Raw genomic sequence first — 16,387 nt, forward strand, 5'->3', positions numbered from 1 at the left:
GGCAGGAATACATACATTCTGGAGAGACTCATGCTTCCCTCTAGGCCATCAGAAAGAATGGACTCCAGAAAATTTGAATTTCCCTAGAAATCTCTTGCTAAAAAAAGGAAGGAGCTAAAGTTGGGGTGAATCCCCTGGGGGAACTGGTCTCCTTGAGAAAGATTTAAAAATGTGTCAGATGCCCTTGAAGGAGAGATTGGGAGCTGAGACAGTGGTAGGCAGGGACTTGCTAGACTGTTTAGTTATACATATTTCCGGCTTTCTGTTTTAAAGCCTACCCTTATGTCAGGACCCCAGAGATGGACCTGGGGTGTGATGAGATCTCTTTGTTCCCCTTCATAATGTGGCCACATTGAATACATCTCCTTTTTCTATTTTCTACTTTTTAACTATTCATTTGGCTTTTCGTTCTTTTCCTCCCCTCCCCCGACCTCTGCCAAGGAGAGTGCTGGAAAGGCATGCCCCACCACTCTTAGCCTGATTTGACTCTTCTAGGTGGCGTATTGAGGAGGCAAAGTGGCCAGTCCTATAACAAGTTGGCCCCAAATGGGGAGGAAAGATGGCCGTTCTCAGCAGCTGCTGGAGTTTTTTTACTCCAGGGACGTTTTCCTATCCTTCCACTCAATCCACATCTACTGCTTTTTCCCTCTACTTGTTGACGCAGAACCAAACACAAACGTTCAGACTTTCTTTGGGAGTCTCAAAAAAGTCTAGCCCTAGGTAAATTTCTCCTTTATCAGTATGCTGCAGACTTTCCTTGTCTGTTTGCTTTTGGGTTCTTTTAAGCAGTTTCAGGTTCTTTTCAACTGCTTGGGGTGACTGCCATTTGATGACCGGCTTTATCATTTGGAGTTCGGTTGTGTAGGGGCTATTACTGTTCAATAGAGAAACACAAATCTCGGTTGCATTGGGGATCTGTGCCTGAAATGTTAATACCAAAGATTCATAGAGAAAGATCACTGACTCACATTATCATGGCCAAATTAATTAAAGCCAGCTTTTTTGTTCATGTACACGGGCTGCCTCTGCTTAAAGTGGGTTTTGAGAGGTTCGCAGTGGATGTAGGAAAATAAGCCAGGCATGGCGGCATATGCCTGTAGTTCTAGCACTCAGGGCCTTTGAGTTCAAGGCCAGCCTGAACCATACAGAGCAAGTTCCACAGAAAACTCTGTCTCAAGAAACCAAAATAAATAAACAAACAAATAAAATGGATGTCTAAGGGCATATGGCTTTCTTTTGGAGACAGCCCTAACAATGCCCCACTCCTAGTATAGGGAATAACAGAATGAAAAGAAAATCATTTTATGAGTCTGTGTCGAGAGCATTAACAGGAAGTGTTAATAGTGACAGTTTTGTTCAAATTGGATACTTCTCTTCGACAAGGTCTTGTCAATCAATACACATGAACAGGGCCATCGCACATTAGAATGAAGTTCTGGTCACTAAAGGCATGCAGAATTCTCCATGCTTGTCTTACAGTCACTGTTAACTGCTGTGGAACATGTTCTGTGCTACTTGTAACCTGCTCAAGAGCCATCTAGTCCAAACATAGAGACACTAATATCACATAGCTTTTCTTTATCCTTCAGAGAAAAACCATTACCTTTCTGTGATGTCAGGAATATAGAAAGGCATACATCTGAAAGTCACTTTCAAGATTTTCGCAAAATGAACTTCAGAAATGCGCATTTTCTTTTTCTTTTTTCTTTTCCCCCTGTGGGGAATTCAGATAGTTACAGTATAAGTATAGATGTATTTTAAGTGGACCACGGTAGCTGAAAAGCAACTGTTTGCCCCTCCCTCAGAGGCTCTTCTTTCCCTTTGAATGAAATAGGAAAGGGCAGTGATGGGCAGCTGTGGGTACTAGTTGCTAGGCTACAGGTATGCCCATCTAACCTGCTTCCAGACAGTGCAGTTTCCAAAGTGTTGTGCACTAATCCACCTTTGTTTCCAGGAAGAGAGGAGAAGGCATCCTGACAACCTGTCCTTGCCATGTTTGGTTAGCAGGTGTGTGTGAGTGAGGAACACAAAGGAAGCTCTCACTATGAAGAACTTTCAGAAAACAATCTCTCCCCGTGCCTCACACCAAGTGTCTCGGTGTGCATCCGATCAGGAGGCAGGGAGGGACTTTGCTTTATTTCTCCTTTCTCATTTTTCTAAAAGTCATTATTTTTTTTAAAGATTGATTTATTACATATACAGTGTTCTGCCTGCCTGTATCCCTGCAGGCTAGAAGAGGGCACCAGATGTCATTACAGATGGTTGTGAGCCACCATGTCGTCGCTGGGAATTGAACTCAGGACCTCTGGAAGAGCAGTCAGTGCTCTTAACCCCTGAGCCATCTCTCCAGCCCCAAGTCATTAATTTTCTTAACTGCATACTTTTTTACCTTGATAAGATTTACAACATACCTATGGGCATCATTCTAAGTTTTTTTTCTCTTCAAGGCCATACTCATATTCATCTCTCCCTTCCCCATACTCTTCATCTCATCTATGGAATTGTCTTCTGGAAGTGAAATGGAAATTTGATTTCACTGAGCCCTGTAAAAGCGATCCTGGAGAATTCCCAGTGTGGTGATGGGCACGGTTTGCAAATTTAAGGAGTGTTTCCAGCCTCCTCCCACCTCACATATGTCCTGCATAGAGATCTGCCTGCTTCTGCCTCTGTCGTACTAGAACTAAAGGTGGGCCCCACCCCACCAAGCAGCCTCCCCCAGTTTTTCTTGCTCCTACTCCATCTCAGTTGTGTGTGGTGAGGTCACACACACCTTCGCCCAACTACACGGCCTTCCCATTTATTCCCGGTGAATCAAAACACTTCATTTGCTGGAGACGTTGTTACAGCCATGCACAAGATCCATTTTGGAGATAAACAGGACTTTTAGAAAACACCCTATAGAAATAACAGGAGTGACTGTACCCTTGCAAAGGCAATAGTCATTCTGGAAGGGCACACCAGCGTAGCCGGCTCCAGTGACCATTCACTACCTCGGAAGCTCATGCATAGTTCGGTGCTGGTATTCTCACGGTCCCCCTCCGCTGCCATGGGCCCTGCCTTTCAAGTCTTTGCTGGACTCTGTCCTATGTCCTATGTGTTTGCACAGTTTTAAATGAAGAACTTTTTTTTTTTTTTCAGGTTTTGGATGAAACAAGCACCAAGGTCTCATTGAAACAAGAAGGAACGGAAGTGCCTCTCCCAAAGACAGGTAAGAGGAAGCAGATGGCTGGAGGGGTGATGCTGTTATTGGTGTGACCATCTCTGATGGTCTGGACAGAGACCAGAAGGTTTTCAGCAGTTTGGACTTCAAAATAAACTTGTCGTTCTAGAAAAGGGGGAAAGGATGGAAAGAGAATTGCTTTTGACAGAGCAGAGAGACACCTCCTGGCTGGGGACAGTGTGCCCTGCACTGCCACACTGCCTTCAGCTCCCACAGGCTCTTGAGCCAGGGCACGCTGATTGTCTTTGGAATTTTGCCAGAGATTGACATAAGGTCTATCATTTTCAAAATCTGTTTCAAAATTATAATGGCTTCCCCAGTTTCAGTCTTCTAGTCTCCTTCCTGCATTCAAGATTTCTCTGAGACCCCTCCCAAAACTATCTCCATAAATCTATTCATTGTTTATTTCGTGTGCATGGGATGTCATCCGTGCATTTCAGGTAAGATTCGAACTCACTTACATCAGAAAGTTGTCATGTTCAAGCCAGCAGTAGTCTCCATGGATAGTTTTCCTGGGGAAAAACTTCATATTTCTTGGTAGCCATTCATCTTTACAGTGTTTTTGTTGTTGTTGTTGTTATTATATAAGGCTGTTGTTCTGCACCCTCTATTTTAATAGTCCATCATTGGATCTAAACCACACACACACACACACACACACAACTTTCACTGCCGTAGTCATTGTTCTGATTTTTGTTGTTTTGTTTTGATGGAGACAGAGTCCCCTGGCCGGCTTGGAATGAGCTGTGAGTCCAGGCTAGCCTCAGATTTCCAGTGATCAATCTGCCTCTGCCTCCTGAGGGATGGGACTAAAGGTGGGCACCACCACACCCAGCAACGGTCCGTATTCTAAACTAAATGTCAAAGTTTTTCCTAGTCTCCTTGGTGACCCTCAGTTTATGTACTTGACTTTGTCATTCCTAGCGCTTTTTTTTTTGTCCATCCACACCATCATTTTGTGGTCAGTGTCCTCAGTAACCTCTTCTTCCCCTATCCCCTAATCCTTTGTTGCTTAGGTAACCTAATCAGCTATTTGTTCACAACTTTACCTTTGAACTCCTCAGTGAGGCCCTAAGAAATCACAGTTTTTCTTTCTCATCTTAATTCGGATGATTTTAATTGTACAATCAGGACGTTTTGGGTGATAATCTCTTAATTTTAAAGCCAACGTTTTAATTTTAATGCCAGTTTTTCATAGATGTTTCCAGCTACTCCTCTGCAATGAGGTAGGGTTCCAATTTGCAATGGAAAACTTACTAATATAATTTTGATCTCAAAATTCATATTTAATTTCAAATAGTCACTCTAGGCTTGGCAAGAATGCACTGTGAAATGTGTCCAATGATCATAATTACGGACCAGGTGACTATGGCTACATTGTTTTACTCTGACTACAAGTCAGTAAGCCATGTGAGTGCTGCCAACCATGCACTTAGAGGACCTGTCAATCAATCCATTGTTTCCTTTTAAGTTTTCCTTGCGGGACCTTGGTGGGTACTCAGCAGTTCCCCACCAGGTAAACCATCCCCTGTTGCTCTTCTGTTCTGTATGACCTTCAGTAGCAATAAAAAAAAAAATGACAGTGGTTAATTCTGTGAAACAGAAGTATCAGGATAGTCATAACCAAGAATTGCGGGGCTGGATGGAAAAAATCACACTCAACTAGTCCATGGGCTTCAACTCCACACAGATATTGTGGGCTCCAAACAAGCCACCAACCGCTCTCAAACTAGATTTCTGAGGTTTCCTGAGAGAGCAGATCTTCTAGAAACTGCAGGCTTCTTTCTGCTTTAGAGTTCAGCTCTCTCCTGGAGATTCAGTCTTCATCCAGACTCATCAGAACTCCTTGAACTGGAATCCCAGGGAGAGAGTGGAATGTGAGAGGGAAGACAGAGGGTCATCTTAGGGAGGAGGAGGCATGGAGCTTGTGCAGACTGTGTCACATATCCAGACACTTGTAACAAGCATAGTAAAAAAAATTACAGAAAAAAGGCTGCAGATGCTCTCAGATTATTATATATGCTTACATATACTTCATTGACATGATTATAAATTACTTTCAGAATATGTTATAAATTGCCTTAAAATTGGCATAATTTACAAATGGATGCTTAATACCTATCCAAATTTTACACAGGTAGTTAATGAGCTAGCATTTGGGGAGGGGGGATACAGTTTATTGTGTGCTCATCAGAATGATTTTGTCTGTGTTCTTTTGAAGAAAAACAAGAGCTGTGTGATGATACTCTGGTGATGAAAAGAAACCCTTCAGCCCTTAACTGGAAAAGGTGTGTATACTATTATCATACAGATTCCAAGGGAGTATAATTACGCTGCTGAAAAAGTAATTATCAGTGTGTAGCTAGAAGAAGAAAGAAAATAATAGCAACAAAGGCAATTAAGAATGACAGAAAATTTTACAATAGAGAGCCGAGAGGATAAGAAATCCTCCTTTTCTGCAAACCTTTTCGTTTCTTTTGTGAGGATTTGGGAATAATGAAAGGGAGCAAGCCTCACTTCCTGCTCACAATAGATAACCAACTCAAATTACTGTACTGTCACCAGAGAAGTGAGAGTCACACACACGTACCAGGTAAGAGTGTGAAATCATAGGACTAATTTTTTCTGGGTAGCTCATTAACTTATCACCAAACATACTCGTAATTATTACAATCCTTGCATCCTGGAATTTCCTTGACATGAGAATTCTGCCATTCGGAAAATCAACTAGATATTGTTGATACATGTGGTAGTGTGAGAGGCTGTTTTCAAGAAATCAGGCACTCAGGCTTTCCGCACTCACCTCAGTTCCCTTGAGGCATCCAAGGGGTTTTGCTGATTCCACATCCTGCACCCTGTGTGCTGCAGCCCTTGGAATTAGAGGCAAGGGAGACCAGTAGAGCTTCCTTTTTCTGACGTCACTACAGTGTGCATGTCCAGCTCTGCCTGGCTGCTCAGAAGCCTTCCAGAGCCCTGTTGCTTTGAAGGTGAAGTTGAAATTTCTCCATGGTACAAATTGCCTTTACACTCTTCCTTTTAGCCACCACTTCGTTTCCCAGGGGGTCCTAAATGACTTATAATTTAGACACCCTTCCCCCCTCTGTCCACACTGCTTCCTGTGCTTGGATACCTGGATGTCCTCTGCCAGTCTGTGTACCATCTGCCCTGCCCTCCCATTACAGCTGGGTCTCAGGTCAATGTTCTCTTCCTTGGGACCTCCCTGGCTCTCCTAGGCAGATGTGGGTGTCCACTGCTGGTTATTTGCTAACATTTTACCATTTCTGTTCCAGCTTGTCTGTTTCCTCTATTTTCCATAGAAATAAATGCTATTCCATGAAAATGCAGTCTACCTTTTCATCCCGGTGTCTCCAGAAAGATGCCTGTCTATAGTGGGCACTCTATTTATTTGAATAAATGATATAATTTTCCACTAGTGTTCTTCCCAGACCTTTTTGTGAATGACTTTAATATAGAATTATTTGTTAATATATGAGTTAAACCTTAAGATAGATCCATATGCTAGAATATATGTGGGTGTTTGTTCTTGAAGTTCATTTTTAACACTGTTGACCCAGGCTGAGTGGTGGTCAACTCTCAGGAAGCAGAGGCAGGCAAGTCTCTTGAATTCAAGGCCAGCCTGGTCTACAGAGTCAGTTCCAGGATAGCCAGGGCTTCACAGAGAAACTTATCTCAAAACAGACACAAACCCAAACCAAACCAGTCAACCAAGCAACAAAACCAAACAAACAAACCAACAAACCAACAAACCACTGTTGACTTAGTATAAAATGAATGTTAGAACTATAACTAAAACAACCTTAATGGAAAAAAATTGATTGAATCTAGTACTGACAGTACCGATGACAAAGATGATCATAATAACAATAATTATTAGGTACTGTTTGCTGAGCACTTAATACTTAGTACTGAACTAAACTAGTTATACATTTCATTTAATCCTCAGTATATTCATGTGAGATAGGCCCGGTTATTGGTTGTTTCCCAAGTGCCTATGGATACTAGGCAGGTGCTGTACCACTGAGCAATGTCTCCAGCCCTGTGAACATTTGACAGAAGAAAAACTCTCCTGGACGCTGGCCTAAAATATTTTACCCTCACTCCCAACACCAGAGAGAATTTCCAGCAGTCTTAAAATGCTTTAAAAAAATCCTTGATAAAATTTCCATATAAAGGGGGTTATAATTAATGAACATTCAGGCATTGTGTACATATTCTTTAACAGATGATTAAGCATTAGTTTATATAATGTTCTTCATCTTAAAATGGACAGCTGAAGTAAGACAGTATAATTAATGCCAAAGAACAGTTAACAGTAGAGGCACATTCCTCATTATATAAACTATTACCCAGTTTTTAAAGACCTTCCCAATATAATCACATAAAACTCTCCAAAGCTGGAGTTTGAATGTATAGATGTCATTGCAAAAGGATTAACATATGTTTCTTGCTACTTGAAAATAAAGCTGTCTCATCTGCCCTCTCCATGCACCTCACCTCTGTCCATCTTTACCTCCTCGTCTGCCCTCTCCACCCACCTCACCTCTGTCTGTCTTCACCTCCTCATCTGCCCTCTCTACCCACCTTACCTCTGTCCACCTTCACCTCCTCATCTGCCCTCCCCACCCACCTTACCTCTGTCCACCTTCACCTCCTCATCTGCCCTCTCCACCCACCTTACCTCTGTCCACCTTCACCTCCTCATCTGCCCTCTCCACCCATGTCACCTCTGTCCATCTTCACCTCCTCATCTGCCCTCTCCACCCACCTCACCTCCGTCCATCTTCACCTCCTCATCTGCCCTCCCCACCCACCTCACCTCTGTCCATCTTCACCTCCTCGTCTGCCCTCTCCACCCACCTTACCTCTGTCCACCTTCACCTCCTCATCTGCCCTCTCCACCCACCTCACCTCTGTCCATCTTCACCTCCTCATCTGCCCTCTCCACCCATGTCACCTCTGTCCATCTTCACCTCCTCATCTGCCCTCTCCACCCATGTCACCTCTGTCCATCTTTACTTCCTTATTTGCCCTCTCCACCCATGTCACCTCTGTCCATCTTCACCTCCTCATCTGCCCTCTCCACCCATGTCACCTCTGTCCATCTTCACCTCCTCATCTGCCCTCTCCACCCATGTCACCTCTGTCCATCTTCACCTCCTCATCTGCCCTCTCTACCCATGTCACCTCTGTCCATCTTCACCTCCTAGTCTGCCCTCTCCACCCAAGTCACCTCTGTTCATCTTCACCTCCCTCATTCTACCATCTTTGGTGTCTTGTACTGTTATGTTCCAACCACACTGAAAGCTTTGGTCTTCTGTCATACTGCACCCTTTTACGCACTTTCACACTGACTGATAGATACACCAGGATCATTACCCTTCCCCTAGAACATTCTTCACCCAGATCTTCACTAGGTATTTCTTTTACCACCTTTGACCCTTCTATATTTTGTTGTTGTAAATCTTTGCAAGTGTTAAAATAGAACTTATATCTCTTCCTGCAGAGAAGAGATGAGTGGTATATGACTGTCTTTAAGAATAAACTATCACTGACCAAGGGGATATAGGTGTGGTAGTATACACCTATAATCCCAAGTACTTGGGAAGTAGGCAAGAAGATCAGGAATTCAAGGCTACCTGGGCTACATCGTGAGTCCAAGGCCAACCTGGGCTACATAAGACACTATCTCAAAACAGTCCTAAATAATTAATGAATTATCACCAATTTTGTTAATCGATGTTATCCTAAAACCTTGAGGCAGTGTATGAAAATAAACGACCATTACTACAAGACTTTTGTATAATTACACACGTGGAAACTCTGAGCGTTACACTAATGCCTGTGGCTTCGTTTGTCGTGTATTAACATTTTATGTGCTGCCTGTGAATGTTTCTGAATTGGATATAAGCTAATGTGTTATTCTTGATATCAGGGGGCAAATGGAAGATTTAAGTCCACACTCTGGACACAAAGTCAGCTCCGTGAATGGCACTTGCCAGCTGTCTTCTCTGATGCCTTCTCAAAGCACATCTACCAAGGAAACAGCAAGAAAACTAATGGCTAATTTAAGGTAAAAATAATGGCTAATTTTCCCACATGCTTTGTTGAATGTTTGAAGTAACCAGTGACAAACCCTGTTTTGTTTTATTTTGATTTTCTTCCTATTGGGGATGCTTTTGATTACATTCACTGGAATGATTTTATGACCTTTTCCCCTAACCATATTTAGTTAAATACATCATAGTTAATAGTCCTTTGAAAGATACTTGTGGTCACTACACTAACTGCCTACTTTTATGCGGCCCAGAAGTATGATGGATGTACATATGTATGATATTCTTCCTTTGAATGTAATAAAGAAGTTTTATTGAATTTCATGTTTTTTTTTCTACTCATAAAGACATGTATGGCATTCCCATGGCCTTTAAAAAGTCTATTTTTGAGGTTTTTGATAAGGAACTTCCAGAAGGAAACAGTTTCACCTTTTAGTCAGTTGAGTGTTAGTTTGTAGACATGGTCACTTGAGGAATTTAGATGTCTTAAGCTCAGCTCCTTAAGGAGAGACTGGGAAGGAGTGATGTTTCCGGGTTTTTCTGAACAGGGACTGATACAGGAGAGGGTTTTACCATCAATACCATAGAAGACTGTGTTCAGACATGTGCTCTCAGATAGCTGTCATAGGGAAGGGCAGGGCTAGGAACAGGAGTCCCATTCACTCAGTGGCACCATTGATTTTGCTGGGTTTGTTGATTGAGGTGAGGGACTTTGAGCCAGGAAGAACACAAAACCTCCCCTGCCTGGAGTGATATGTCCCTTAGGGCCTTAATTTTCTTAGAGAATGAGTGGCTCCCCTCAAAGAGTAGAAAGAAAGAAGGAAGGAAAGAGAAGAAAAGATAGCCATAGCCCCTACTAAGGCTCAGGTGCTGTCCTGTGTGGGAAAGGAGGCAGAGAGTCCCTCTGGACACAGTCCTGTGTGGGAAAGGAGGCAGAGAGTCACTCTGGATGCAGACTCAGTTATGCAGCTGTACGGAGCTCCTGTGGCAGCACTGGGGGCTGAAGGGCTGTGTTTCCTTGGATGTGGAGACTGCACAAGCTGTCTTCTGCAGTCCTGCCTAACAGCAGTTCTGCCCCAGGGGATTGAAGGGCACTTGATTCCACGTAATGGGGCAAATAGTGGACGGGGCAGTAGAACCCTAGTTCTGCTTTCCCCATTGGCTCATGCTAAGTACCTACTGTGCCTGAGTTGCAAACCTACAGTCATCTGGAAGGAGACAGAAACGGGGCACACTCAACTGTGTACAGATGTTATAAGATAGTAAAAGCCACTAGTCGAGTGACTTGGATGGATGGATGGATGGATGGATGGATGGATGGATGGATGGATGGATGGGTGGGTGGATGGATGGATGAATGGATGGGTGGGTGGGTGGATGGATATATGGATGGGTGAGTGGGTGGATGGATGGGTGGGTAGGTGGATGGATGGGTGGGTGGATGGATGGATGGATGAATGGTTGGATAGATGGATGGATTGGATGTCAGTATCACACTGTCATGCCTGTCAGCAGAATGTCTGAAGAATGTCTCCAGTAGTTCTTCACCCTTTGCCAGTATTTTCCAGAGGATCATTTATCTTTTATCTTCTGCCTTGGAGTTAGATGGCCATAGATTTAGCCTGGTTTATTTACTGATATTAAAATTCAGGCATATCAACTTGTTACTCAGACTTTTTAGTATGCAATCAATTACAGTTATATATATTGATATATGTGTGTGCACCTCTACATATCTGAATAGATATGTGAAGATCTTTTAAAATGTGTGGATACGATCACATAATTAGTGATTGGGCCACTGCTGAAAGTAAATTAGACTTTCTTGATAATAATATCTATCATTTTTGTGCCTTTATATTTTAGATATTCACCCAAGAATTATTATGAATTAAAACCATAGATAGGTGGACATCTTTTATCAGCACTCCACATTGGAACTAGGAGAGACTGGCCTGAGTGTGCTGTAGCAGAGTTTGGATGCATTGTTACCTTTCTTTCCCAGCTGCATGAACATTCTTTTCAAATTCAACATCTTTCTTATTTTTCACTTGGCTAGTCTTTTTTCTTCATGAAAGTATAACATTGGTACTATTAATTTTAATGAGTTACATGTGATCAAAAAGGAAAAATTTGATTGAGTGTACCAAGACTTTAAAGTGCATCCACTTCTATTGTTAGGCACCAAGGGAATATTAAGCATTCCCAGAAGCCATCTCCCTCAAGAACACGTAGACTCATCAGTGCTCAGAATCATCCTAATGAGCACTGATTTCTAGAGTGTTTCCAGGTTCACCTCCTTTAGGGGTCCCTCATGGATTATAGCTGGTTGTATCTGCAGTAAAGAAAACCTGAGAGAGGTTATGATAGACCCTTGGAACAAAAAGCATCCTTCATACCATAGTGGAAGAGACCCATGCCAAGAACTGCGGAAAGTTTTATGAACAGGAAAATAGTTATAATTAGACCTTACATGTAGGAATTTTTGTTACTTTCCCCCTTTTTAGTGTTTGAATTTTGGGGGTTGAGTTAATTCTGCAGAAAAATGAGGTCTGGGTGTAGAATTTTGGAGACTGAAGCTCGCAGCGCCGTCTGTCTGTCTTTGCCTTGAGTCAGTTTTGTGGGACAGAATTCCCAAGGGAGGAGCTATTTATCAGGCAGCTTGCTTTAGAAGGGCACCAAAGGTTGAACACAGGGAGTATCTCAGAATGAAAACAGTTTTCAGATGCTGGCCCTGCATGTCTAGATTCCATGTTCTCCTAGGAATGAAATACATATCATGAGTACAATTAATCCCAGAAAAACCTGACACCTTCTGGCAAAATGAAGTGCCTTCAGACAGGGGAACCCCACTGTCTGGGAAGACTAACAGCCATATGTGATTTCTTTTTTGTTGTTCTTTGAGACATGGTCTCATTATGCAGTTCAAGATGGTCTTGAACTCAGTCTCCCTGCCTCAGTTTCCCAAGGGTTAGGATTAAAGGCCGTGCCACCACATTAGGTCCCTCTGCAGGTGCTAATGAAGGGAACTGCTTTGAGTAGTTAAGCACCTTTGTTCTTGGTCGGAGGTGAATAGAGTCAGTAGACCAGGAAGCTTTTAATACTGAATTCTCTGTAGAGAAGACCACTCATACAGGTACAGGCTTGCCTGGAGGGGTTAGTTGCAGATTTCTAGGTGTTGTGAATCTTTTTATCTTTCAAAGTATTTCTCCTGTTACTGTCTGTCTTTCCTCCTTCCCTCCCCCACCTGCTCTCAGCAGGGATGTATCTGTAGTATGTGTGCCTTTATGAATGTGTGCTTGCATGTTAGTGTGTGTGTGTGTGTGTGTGTGTGTGTGTGTGTGTACATGAGCATTGGCTGTTATGTGGGTGCGTGGGATCCAAACACCAGTCCCCATACTTCTCTTTTACCCACTCAGCACTCTACCCAGCCCCTTCTCTCTCTTTCTTTTTCCCCCCATCTTTTCTGTTACCTCTCCTCCCTTCCTATTCTCTTTTTTTCCTCCTTTGGTTTTCCTTTCTCTTTGTTCCTTTAATGAACTTTTAATTTTGAAATAAATAATAAAATAAAATGTAGGGTTTAAGGATAATATAAAAATAAAAGTGTGTCCTTTACTTGATTTATCTTAATGGCAATGTCTTAACAAACTACGGAACAGAACTACAGTCAAGGTGTTGACACAGTCCCTCACGACTCAGAGCATTTCCATCACTGGGAAGCTCTCTGCTGTTGCTCTTGTATGACCACACCCAAGTCCCAAACCCCAGTCTGTTTCCTCAACAGCGCTTTGATGTCAACGGAGGAAACAAAATATTTGATGGGAACTAACATCCGTCTTTGCCAGGAAGTTAAATACGTAGGAGACAAACCCTGTTCTGATGGGCAGGTGCTACCTCTCTGCTCTGGGTACACTTCTGTTTCTGTTATGATTGTCTTCCTAGGGAGATTCTTCTGTATTTCATTCCTGAGTTTCATCTGTCATCAGAATTTGAGTGCACATCTGTGGAAGAACTCATAACAAATCCCGAGGTAAGCTGCCCATTTTGGAACTGAGTGAATGACAGAATAGCCTATTTCAATCTTTAGTGAAGAAAAGCCTAGAGTCTCGCGCTGAAGAGGACTTAGGAAGGCTTATAGTGGGTGGAGACAGAGGTCTCATACCAGGTATGTGAGAAGTCATTGTGATTACAGGCAAAGTAAGGCAGAAAAGATCTTACAGACTGAGACTGTTGCTTGGAAAAACTGCCCTCTTGTCTTAGTTACTTTTCTGTTTCTGTAATAAGACATCATGACCAGGCAACTCATAGAAGAGAGAGTTTATTTGGGGGTTACAGTTGAGGGGGTGAGTCCCTGAGCATCATGGTGGAGAGCATGGCAGCAGGCAGGAGAGTATGATGTCAGAGCAGTAACTGACAGCTCCCATTCTGATCCACAAACACAAAGCAGAGACAGCTAACTGAGTTTTGTGAAATGTCAAAAGTCCACCCCCAGTGACTCATCACCACCGACAAGGGTACACCTCCTAATCCTTCCCAAATAGTTCCACCAAGGACCACACGTGAGCCTGTGGAAGCCATTCTCATTCAACCCACCCCACCCCTCTCCCACCAAACATAGTTTCTGATCTTATCTTCCTGTATTGAGATGCTGAGCCGAGGATTGCCTAGATCAGCACTATTAGGTGCTCAGAGTTCTACTCTTTCTAAACATCATGGGGAAATGACAAAGACAATGCATTCACCAAAGCTCTTCTTGGTGACAGTGCATTGTGAGATGGGAAAGAAAACATTGGTCAGCTACCTCAGATACAGAGGGTGAGTGTCACACAGGCCCTGGTCCAAATCCAGTGGAGCTTATTATCTCACCTGTGAAGGTAATGTTGAGTGGGGAGTCCATGTATCAGGCTGGAGGATGAGTCTGAGAGGCCTTTCTCTACCGCTGTTGTCAGTACTGAATTGTAGATTGGCATATGGACGAGGAAAGGCTCTCTAGGATAAAGATGCCGTGTACCCAGTTGATCCTGAGTGACATCTTTAATGTCCTAACGTGCAATCATTGCTTCTGTTCCTTCACCTTCTTTTTCTCAGCTCAGCCTCTCTCATGGACTTCCACCGAATGACTTACTTGAGTTCCTTCCTGTCTGGATCACCTCACCAGTGGTCTCTGGGCTGACAAATGCAGTGGTTATTTTCTTGCCTGACTTCCCAGGGACCTTCAACCCAGTTTTCTACTTCCTCCCTGAAGCATTTCCTTAGTGTAGCCTCCATGGCCGCACATTTCTCACTTCCTGGCTTTCTTCTCCCATACCCCATCACCATTACACAGCAACTATTTTCTGGATGTTGGAATTCTGGATGTTACCATCTCCGAGGGCTTCTTCTTGGTCCCTGTTGCTTTCTCTGCTAAATGCCATTTCGAGGTGACATCATTTAACCTCCTAACTTCATCCTGTCCGATAAGCCAGTAACTCCCAGTCTGTTTCCATCCAAAACACCAAATCACCTTTTGTCATTTTATTTTCCTTAACCTTGATTTGTTTTATCTGTAGATTGCTAAACAATGCTGTGTTTATTTTTTATGTAGGCTGCCTTAGTTCTTAAAGACAATAGTAAAGTCACATTGGTCTCGTTCAGTTAATCAACTTAATTAGGCCACACTTGAAACATCCCTGGTACCAATGTTGGCTGTTTCTAAGCTTGGATGCTTTTCTGTACTAGAAACATCAATGTTCTAACCCTATTCCAGACAGATCACCATGTAAAGTTAATGTCCTTTTCTGTTATTGCTTATGAAAACAGCTGGAGCAAAGCCCAGAGAGTACAAACGAAAAACTAAAAATATGTTTCAACAAGGTAAGCTTTTTTTCCATGCTGCCATTTATATCCTGAAATCTAAATGACCCAATGCTCCAAAGAGGAAATAATAGATGTTTTCAAATGTTAGGTTCAGAGGGAAATCAAATTTTCCTGTCCTTATCAAGACTTAGATTAATGTGTGGCACATCAGATGTCACAAAGCAACATCCTTTTGAATTTGAAAAGGCAAATGTTCCCACAACTAGAGCCTCTGAGGCACCAGAGTAGAACTTTAGTTTGAATAAGAACTAGAAAATTCTCAGTTTTTAATAAATATATTCTCTGTATCTTTGAAACACTAGAATAAAATAGAAATTGTCACAGAATCACAGCAAAATGAACATGCTCCCAGACAGTTTAAGCTTCTGGAAAAAAAATCTGATTGGTTACATAACAATCAACAAGCCTCATAATCCACCTCCTCTTCAACATGCTACACATGTGGCTGCTGCTTGCCAGTGTGGCGTGTTCTCAGAGACTCTTCTCAGCCGAGTTTATGAAAATCAGAGGGAAAGTTACCAACATAAGCCAAGTCATGGTGCTGTAGGTCAAGGCTTTAATTTATTGGTTGATTCAAGTAGCTTAGAGTGTACCAAGTTTCATATGGAATCTTCATATATTTTGGTTGATTCTCCCCATGCTCTGCCCCACCTCACCTCCCTGCACATATACCCTTTTACCCCAGCATTCTCCACTTCTACTATTCCAATGTCTTCTCCACCTCTTCCCTTACCCCATCCCCTCTTTTTTTCCATTCCCATAGCCCCTTTCCTGTTTGTTGACCTTATCAATATTTGCTCCCACCTGGATATTCATATGAGAGAGAACATGTTATATTTGTCTTTCTGAGCCCAAGTCACTTCATTGTAATGCTTACTACTTCCCATCCATTTTCCTGTAAATTTCATTTTTCTTTCCAGCTATATAAATACTATTGTGTATCGGCATATAATTTTATTATCTACTCATCTGTTAATGGACACCTAGATTGATTCCATTTTCTTGCTATGGCAAAACTTAAAGCTGTTTAATTTAATAAAATTACACACCCTCTCCACTGCAACACCTGCCTCAGTTGGTGGCACAGAGCTCGTCCTCACAGAAGATAGAGTTCTTGCATAATTGCACTACCTCATGCTGCCAACTAAAGCCTGCTTGAGGGCAAATTCTGTCTTATACATCTTTATCCTAATAATTAAACTCCTGCCTTGGCTTAGGAAGTTAATAGTAAATGTTC

The 16,387-nt window shown here is 42.5% G+C and overlaps 1 protein-coding gene across 1 annotated transcript in view; it reads left to right on the forward strand.

The window, feature by feature from the left end:
• Positions 1 to 16,387, forward strand: part of Morc1 (MORC family CW-type zinc finger 1) — a 153,715-nt gene that overhangs the window by 133,351 nt on the left and 3,977 nt on the right. Inside the window, exons 21-26 of the mRNA XM_052739763.1 lie at positions 3,139 to 3,208; positions 5,442 to 5,508; positions 8,873 to 8,881; positions 9,174 to 9,311; positions 13,237 to 13,324; positions 15,094 to 15,147. Coding sequence (XP_052595723.1) covers positions 3,139 to 3,208; positions 5,442 to 5,508; positions 8,873 to 8,881; positions 9,174 to 9,311; positions 13,237 to 13,324; positions 15,094 to 15,147 — 426 coding nt within the window. The remainder of the gene's footprint in view (positions 1 to 3,138; positions 3,209 to 5,441; positions 5,509 to 8,872; positions 8,882 to 9,173; positions 9,312 to 13,236; positions 13,325 to 15,093; positions 15,148 to 16,387) is intronic.

The sequence above is a fragment of the Peromyscus californicus genome, unplaced genomic scaffold (genome assembly GCF_007827085.1).
Source record: "Peromyscus californicus insignis strain IS unplaced genomic scaffold, ASM782708v3 Scaffold_16__1_contigs__length_79575227, whole genome shotgun sequence".
NCBI lineage: Eukaryota > Metazoa > Chordata > Mammalia > Rodentia > Cricetidae > Peromyscus > Peromyscus californicus.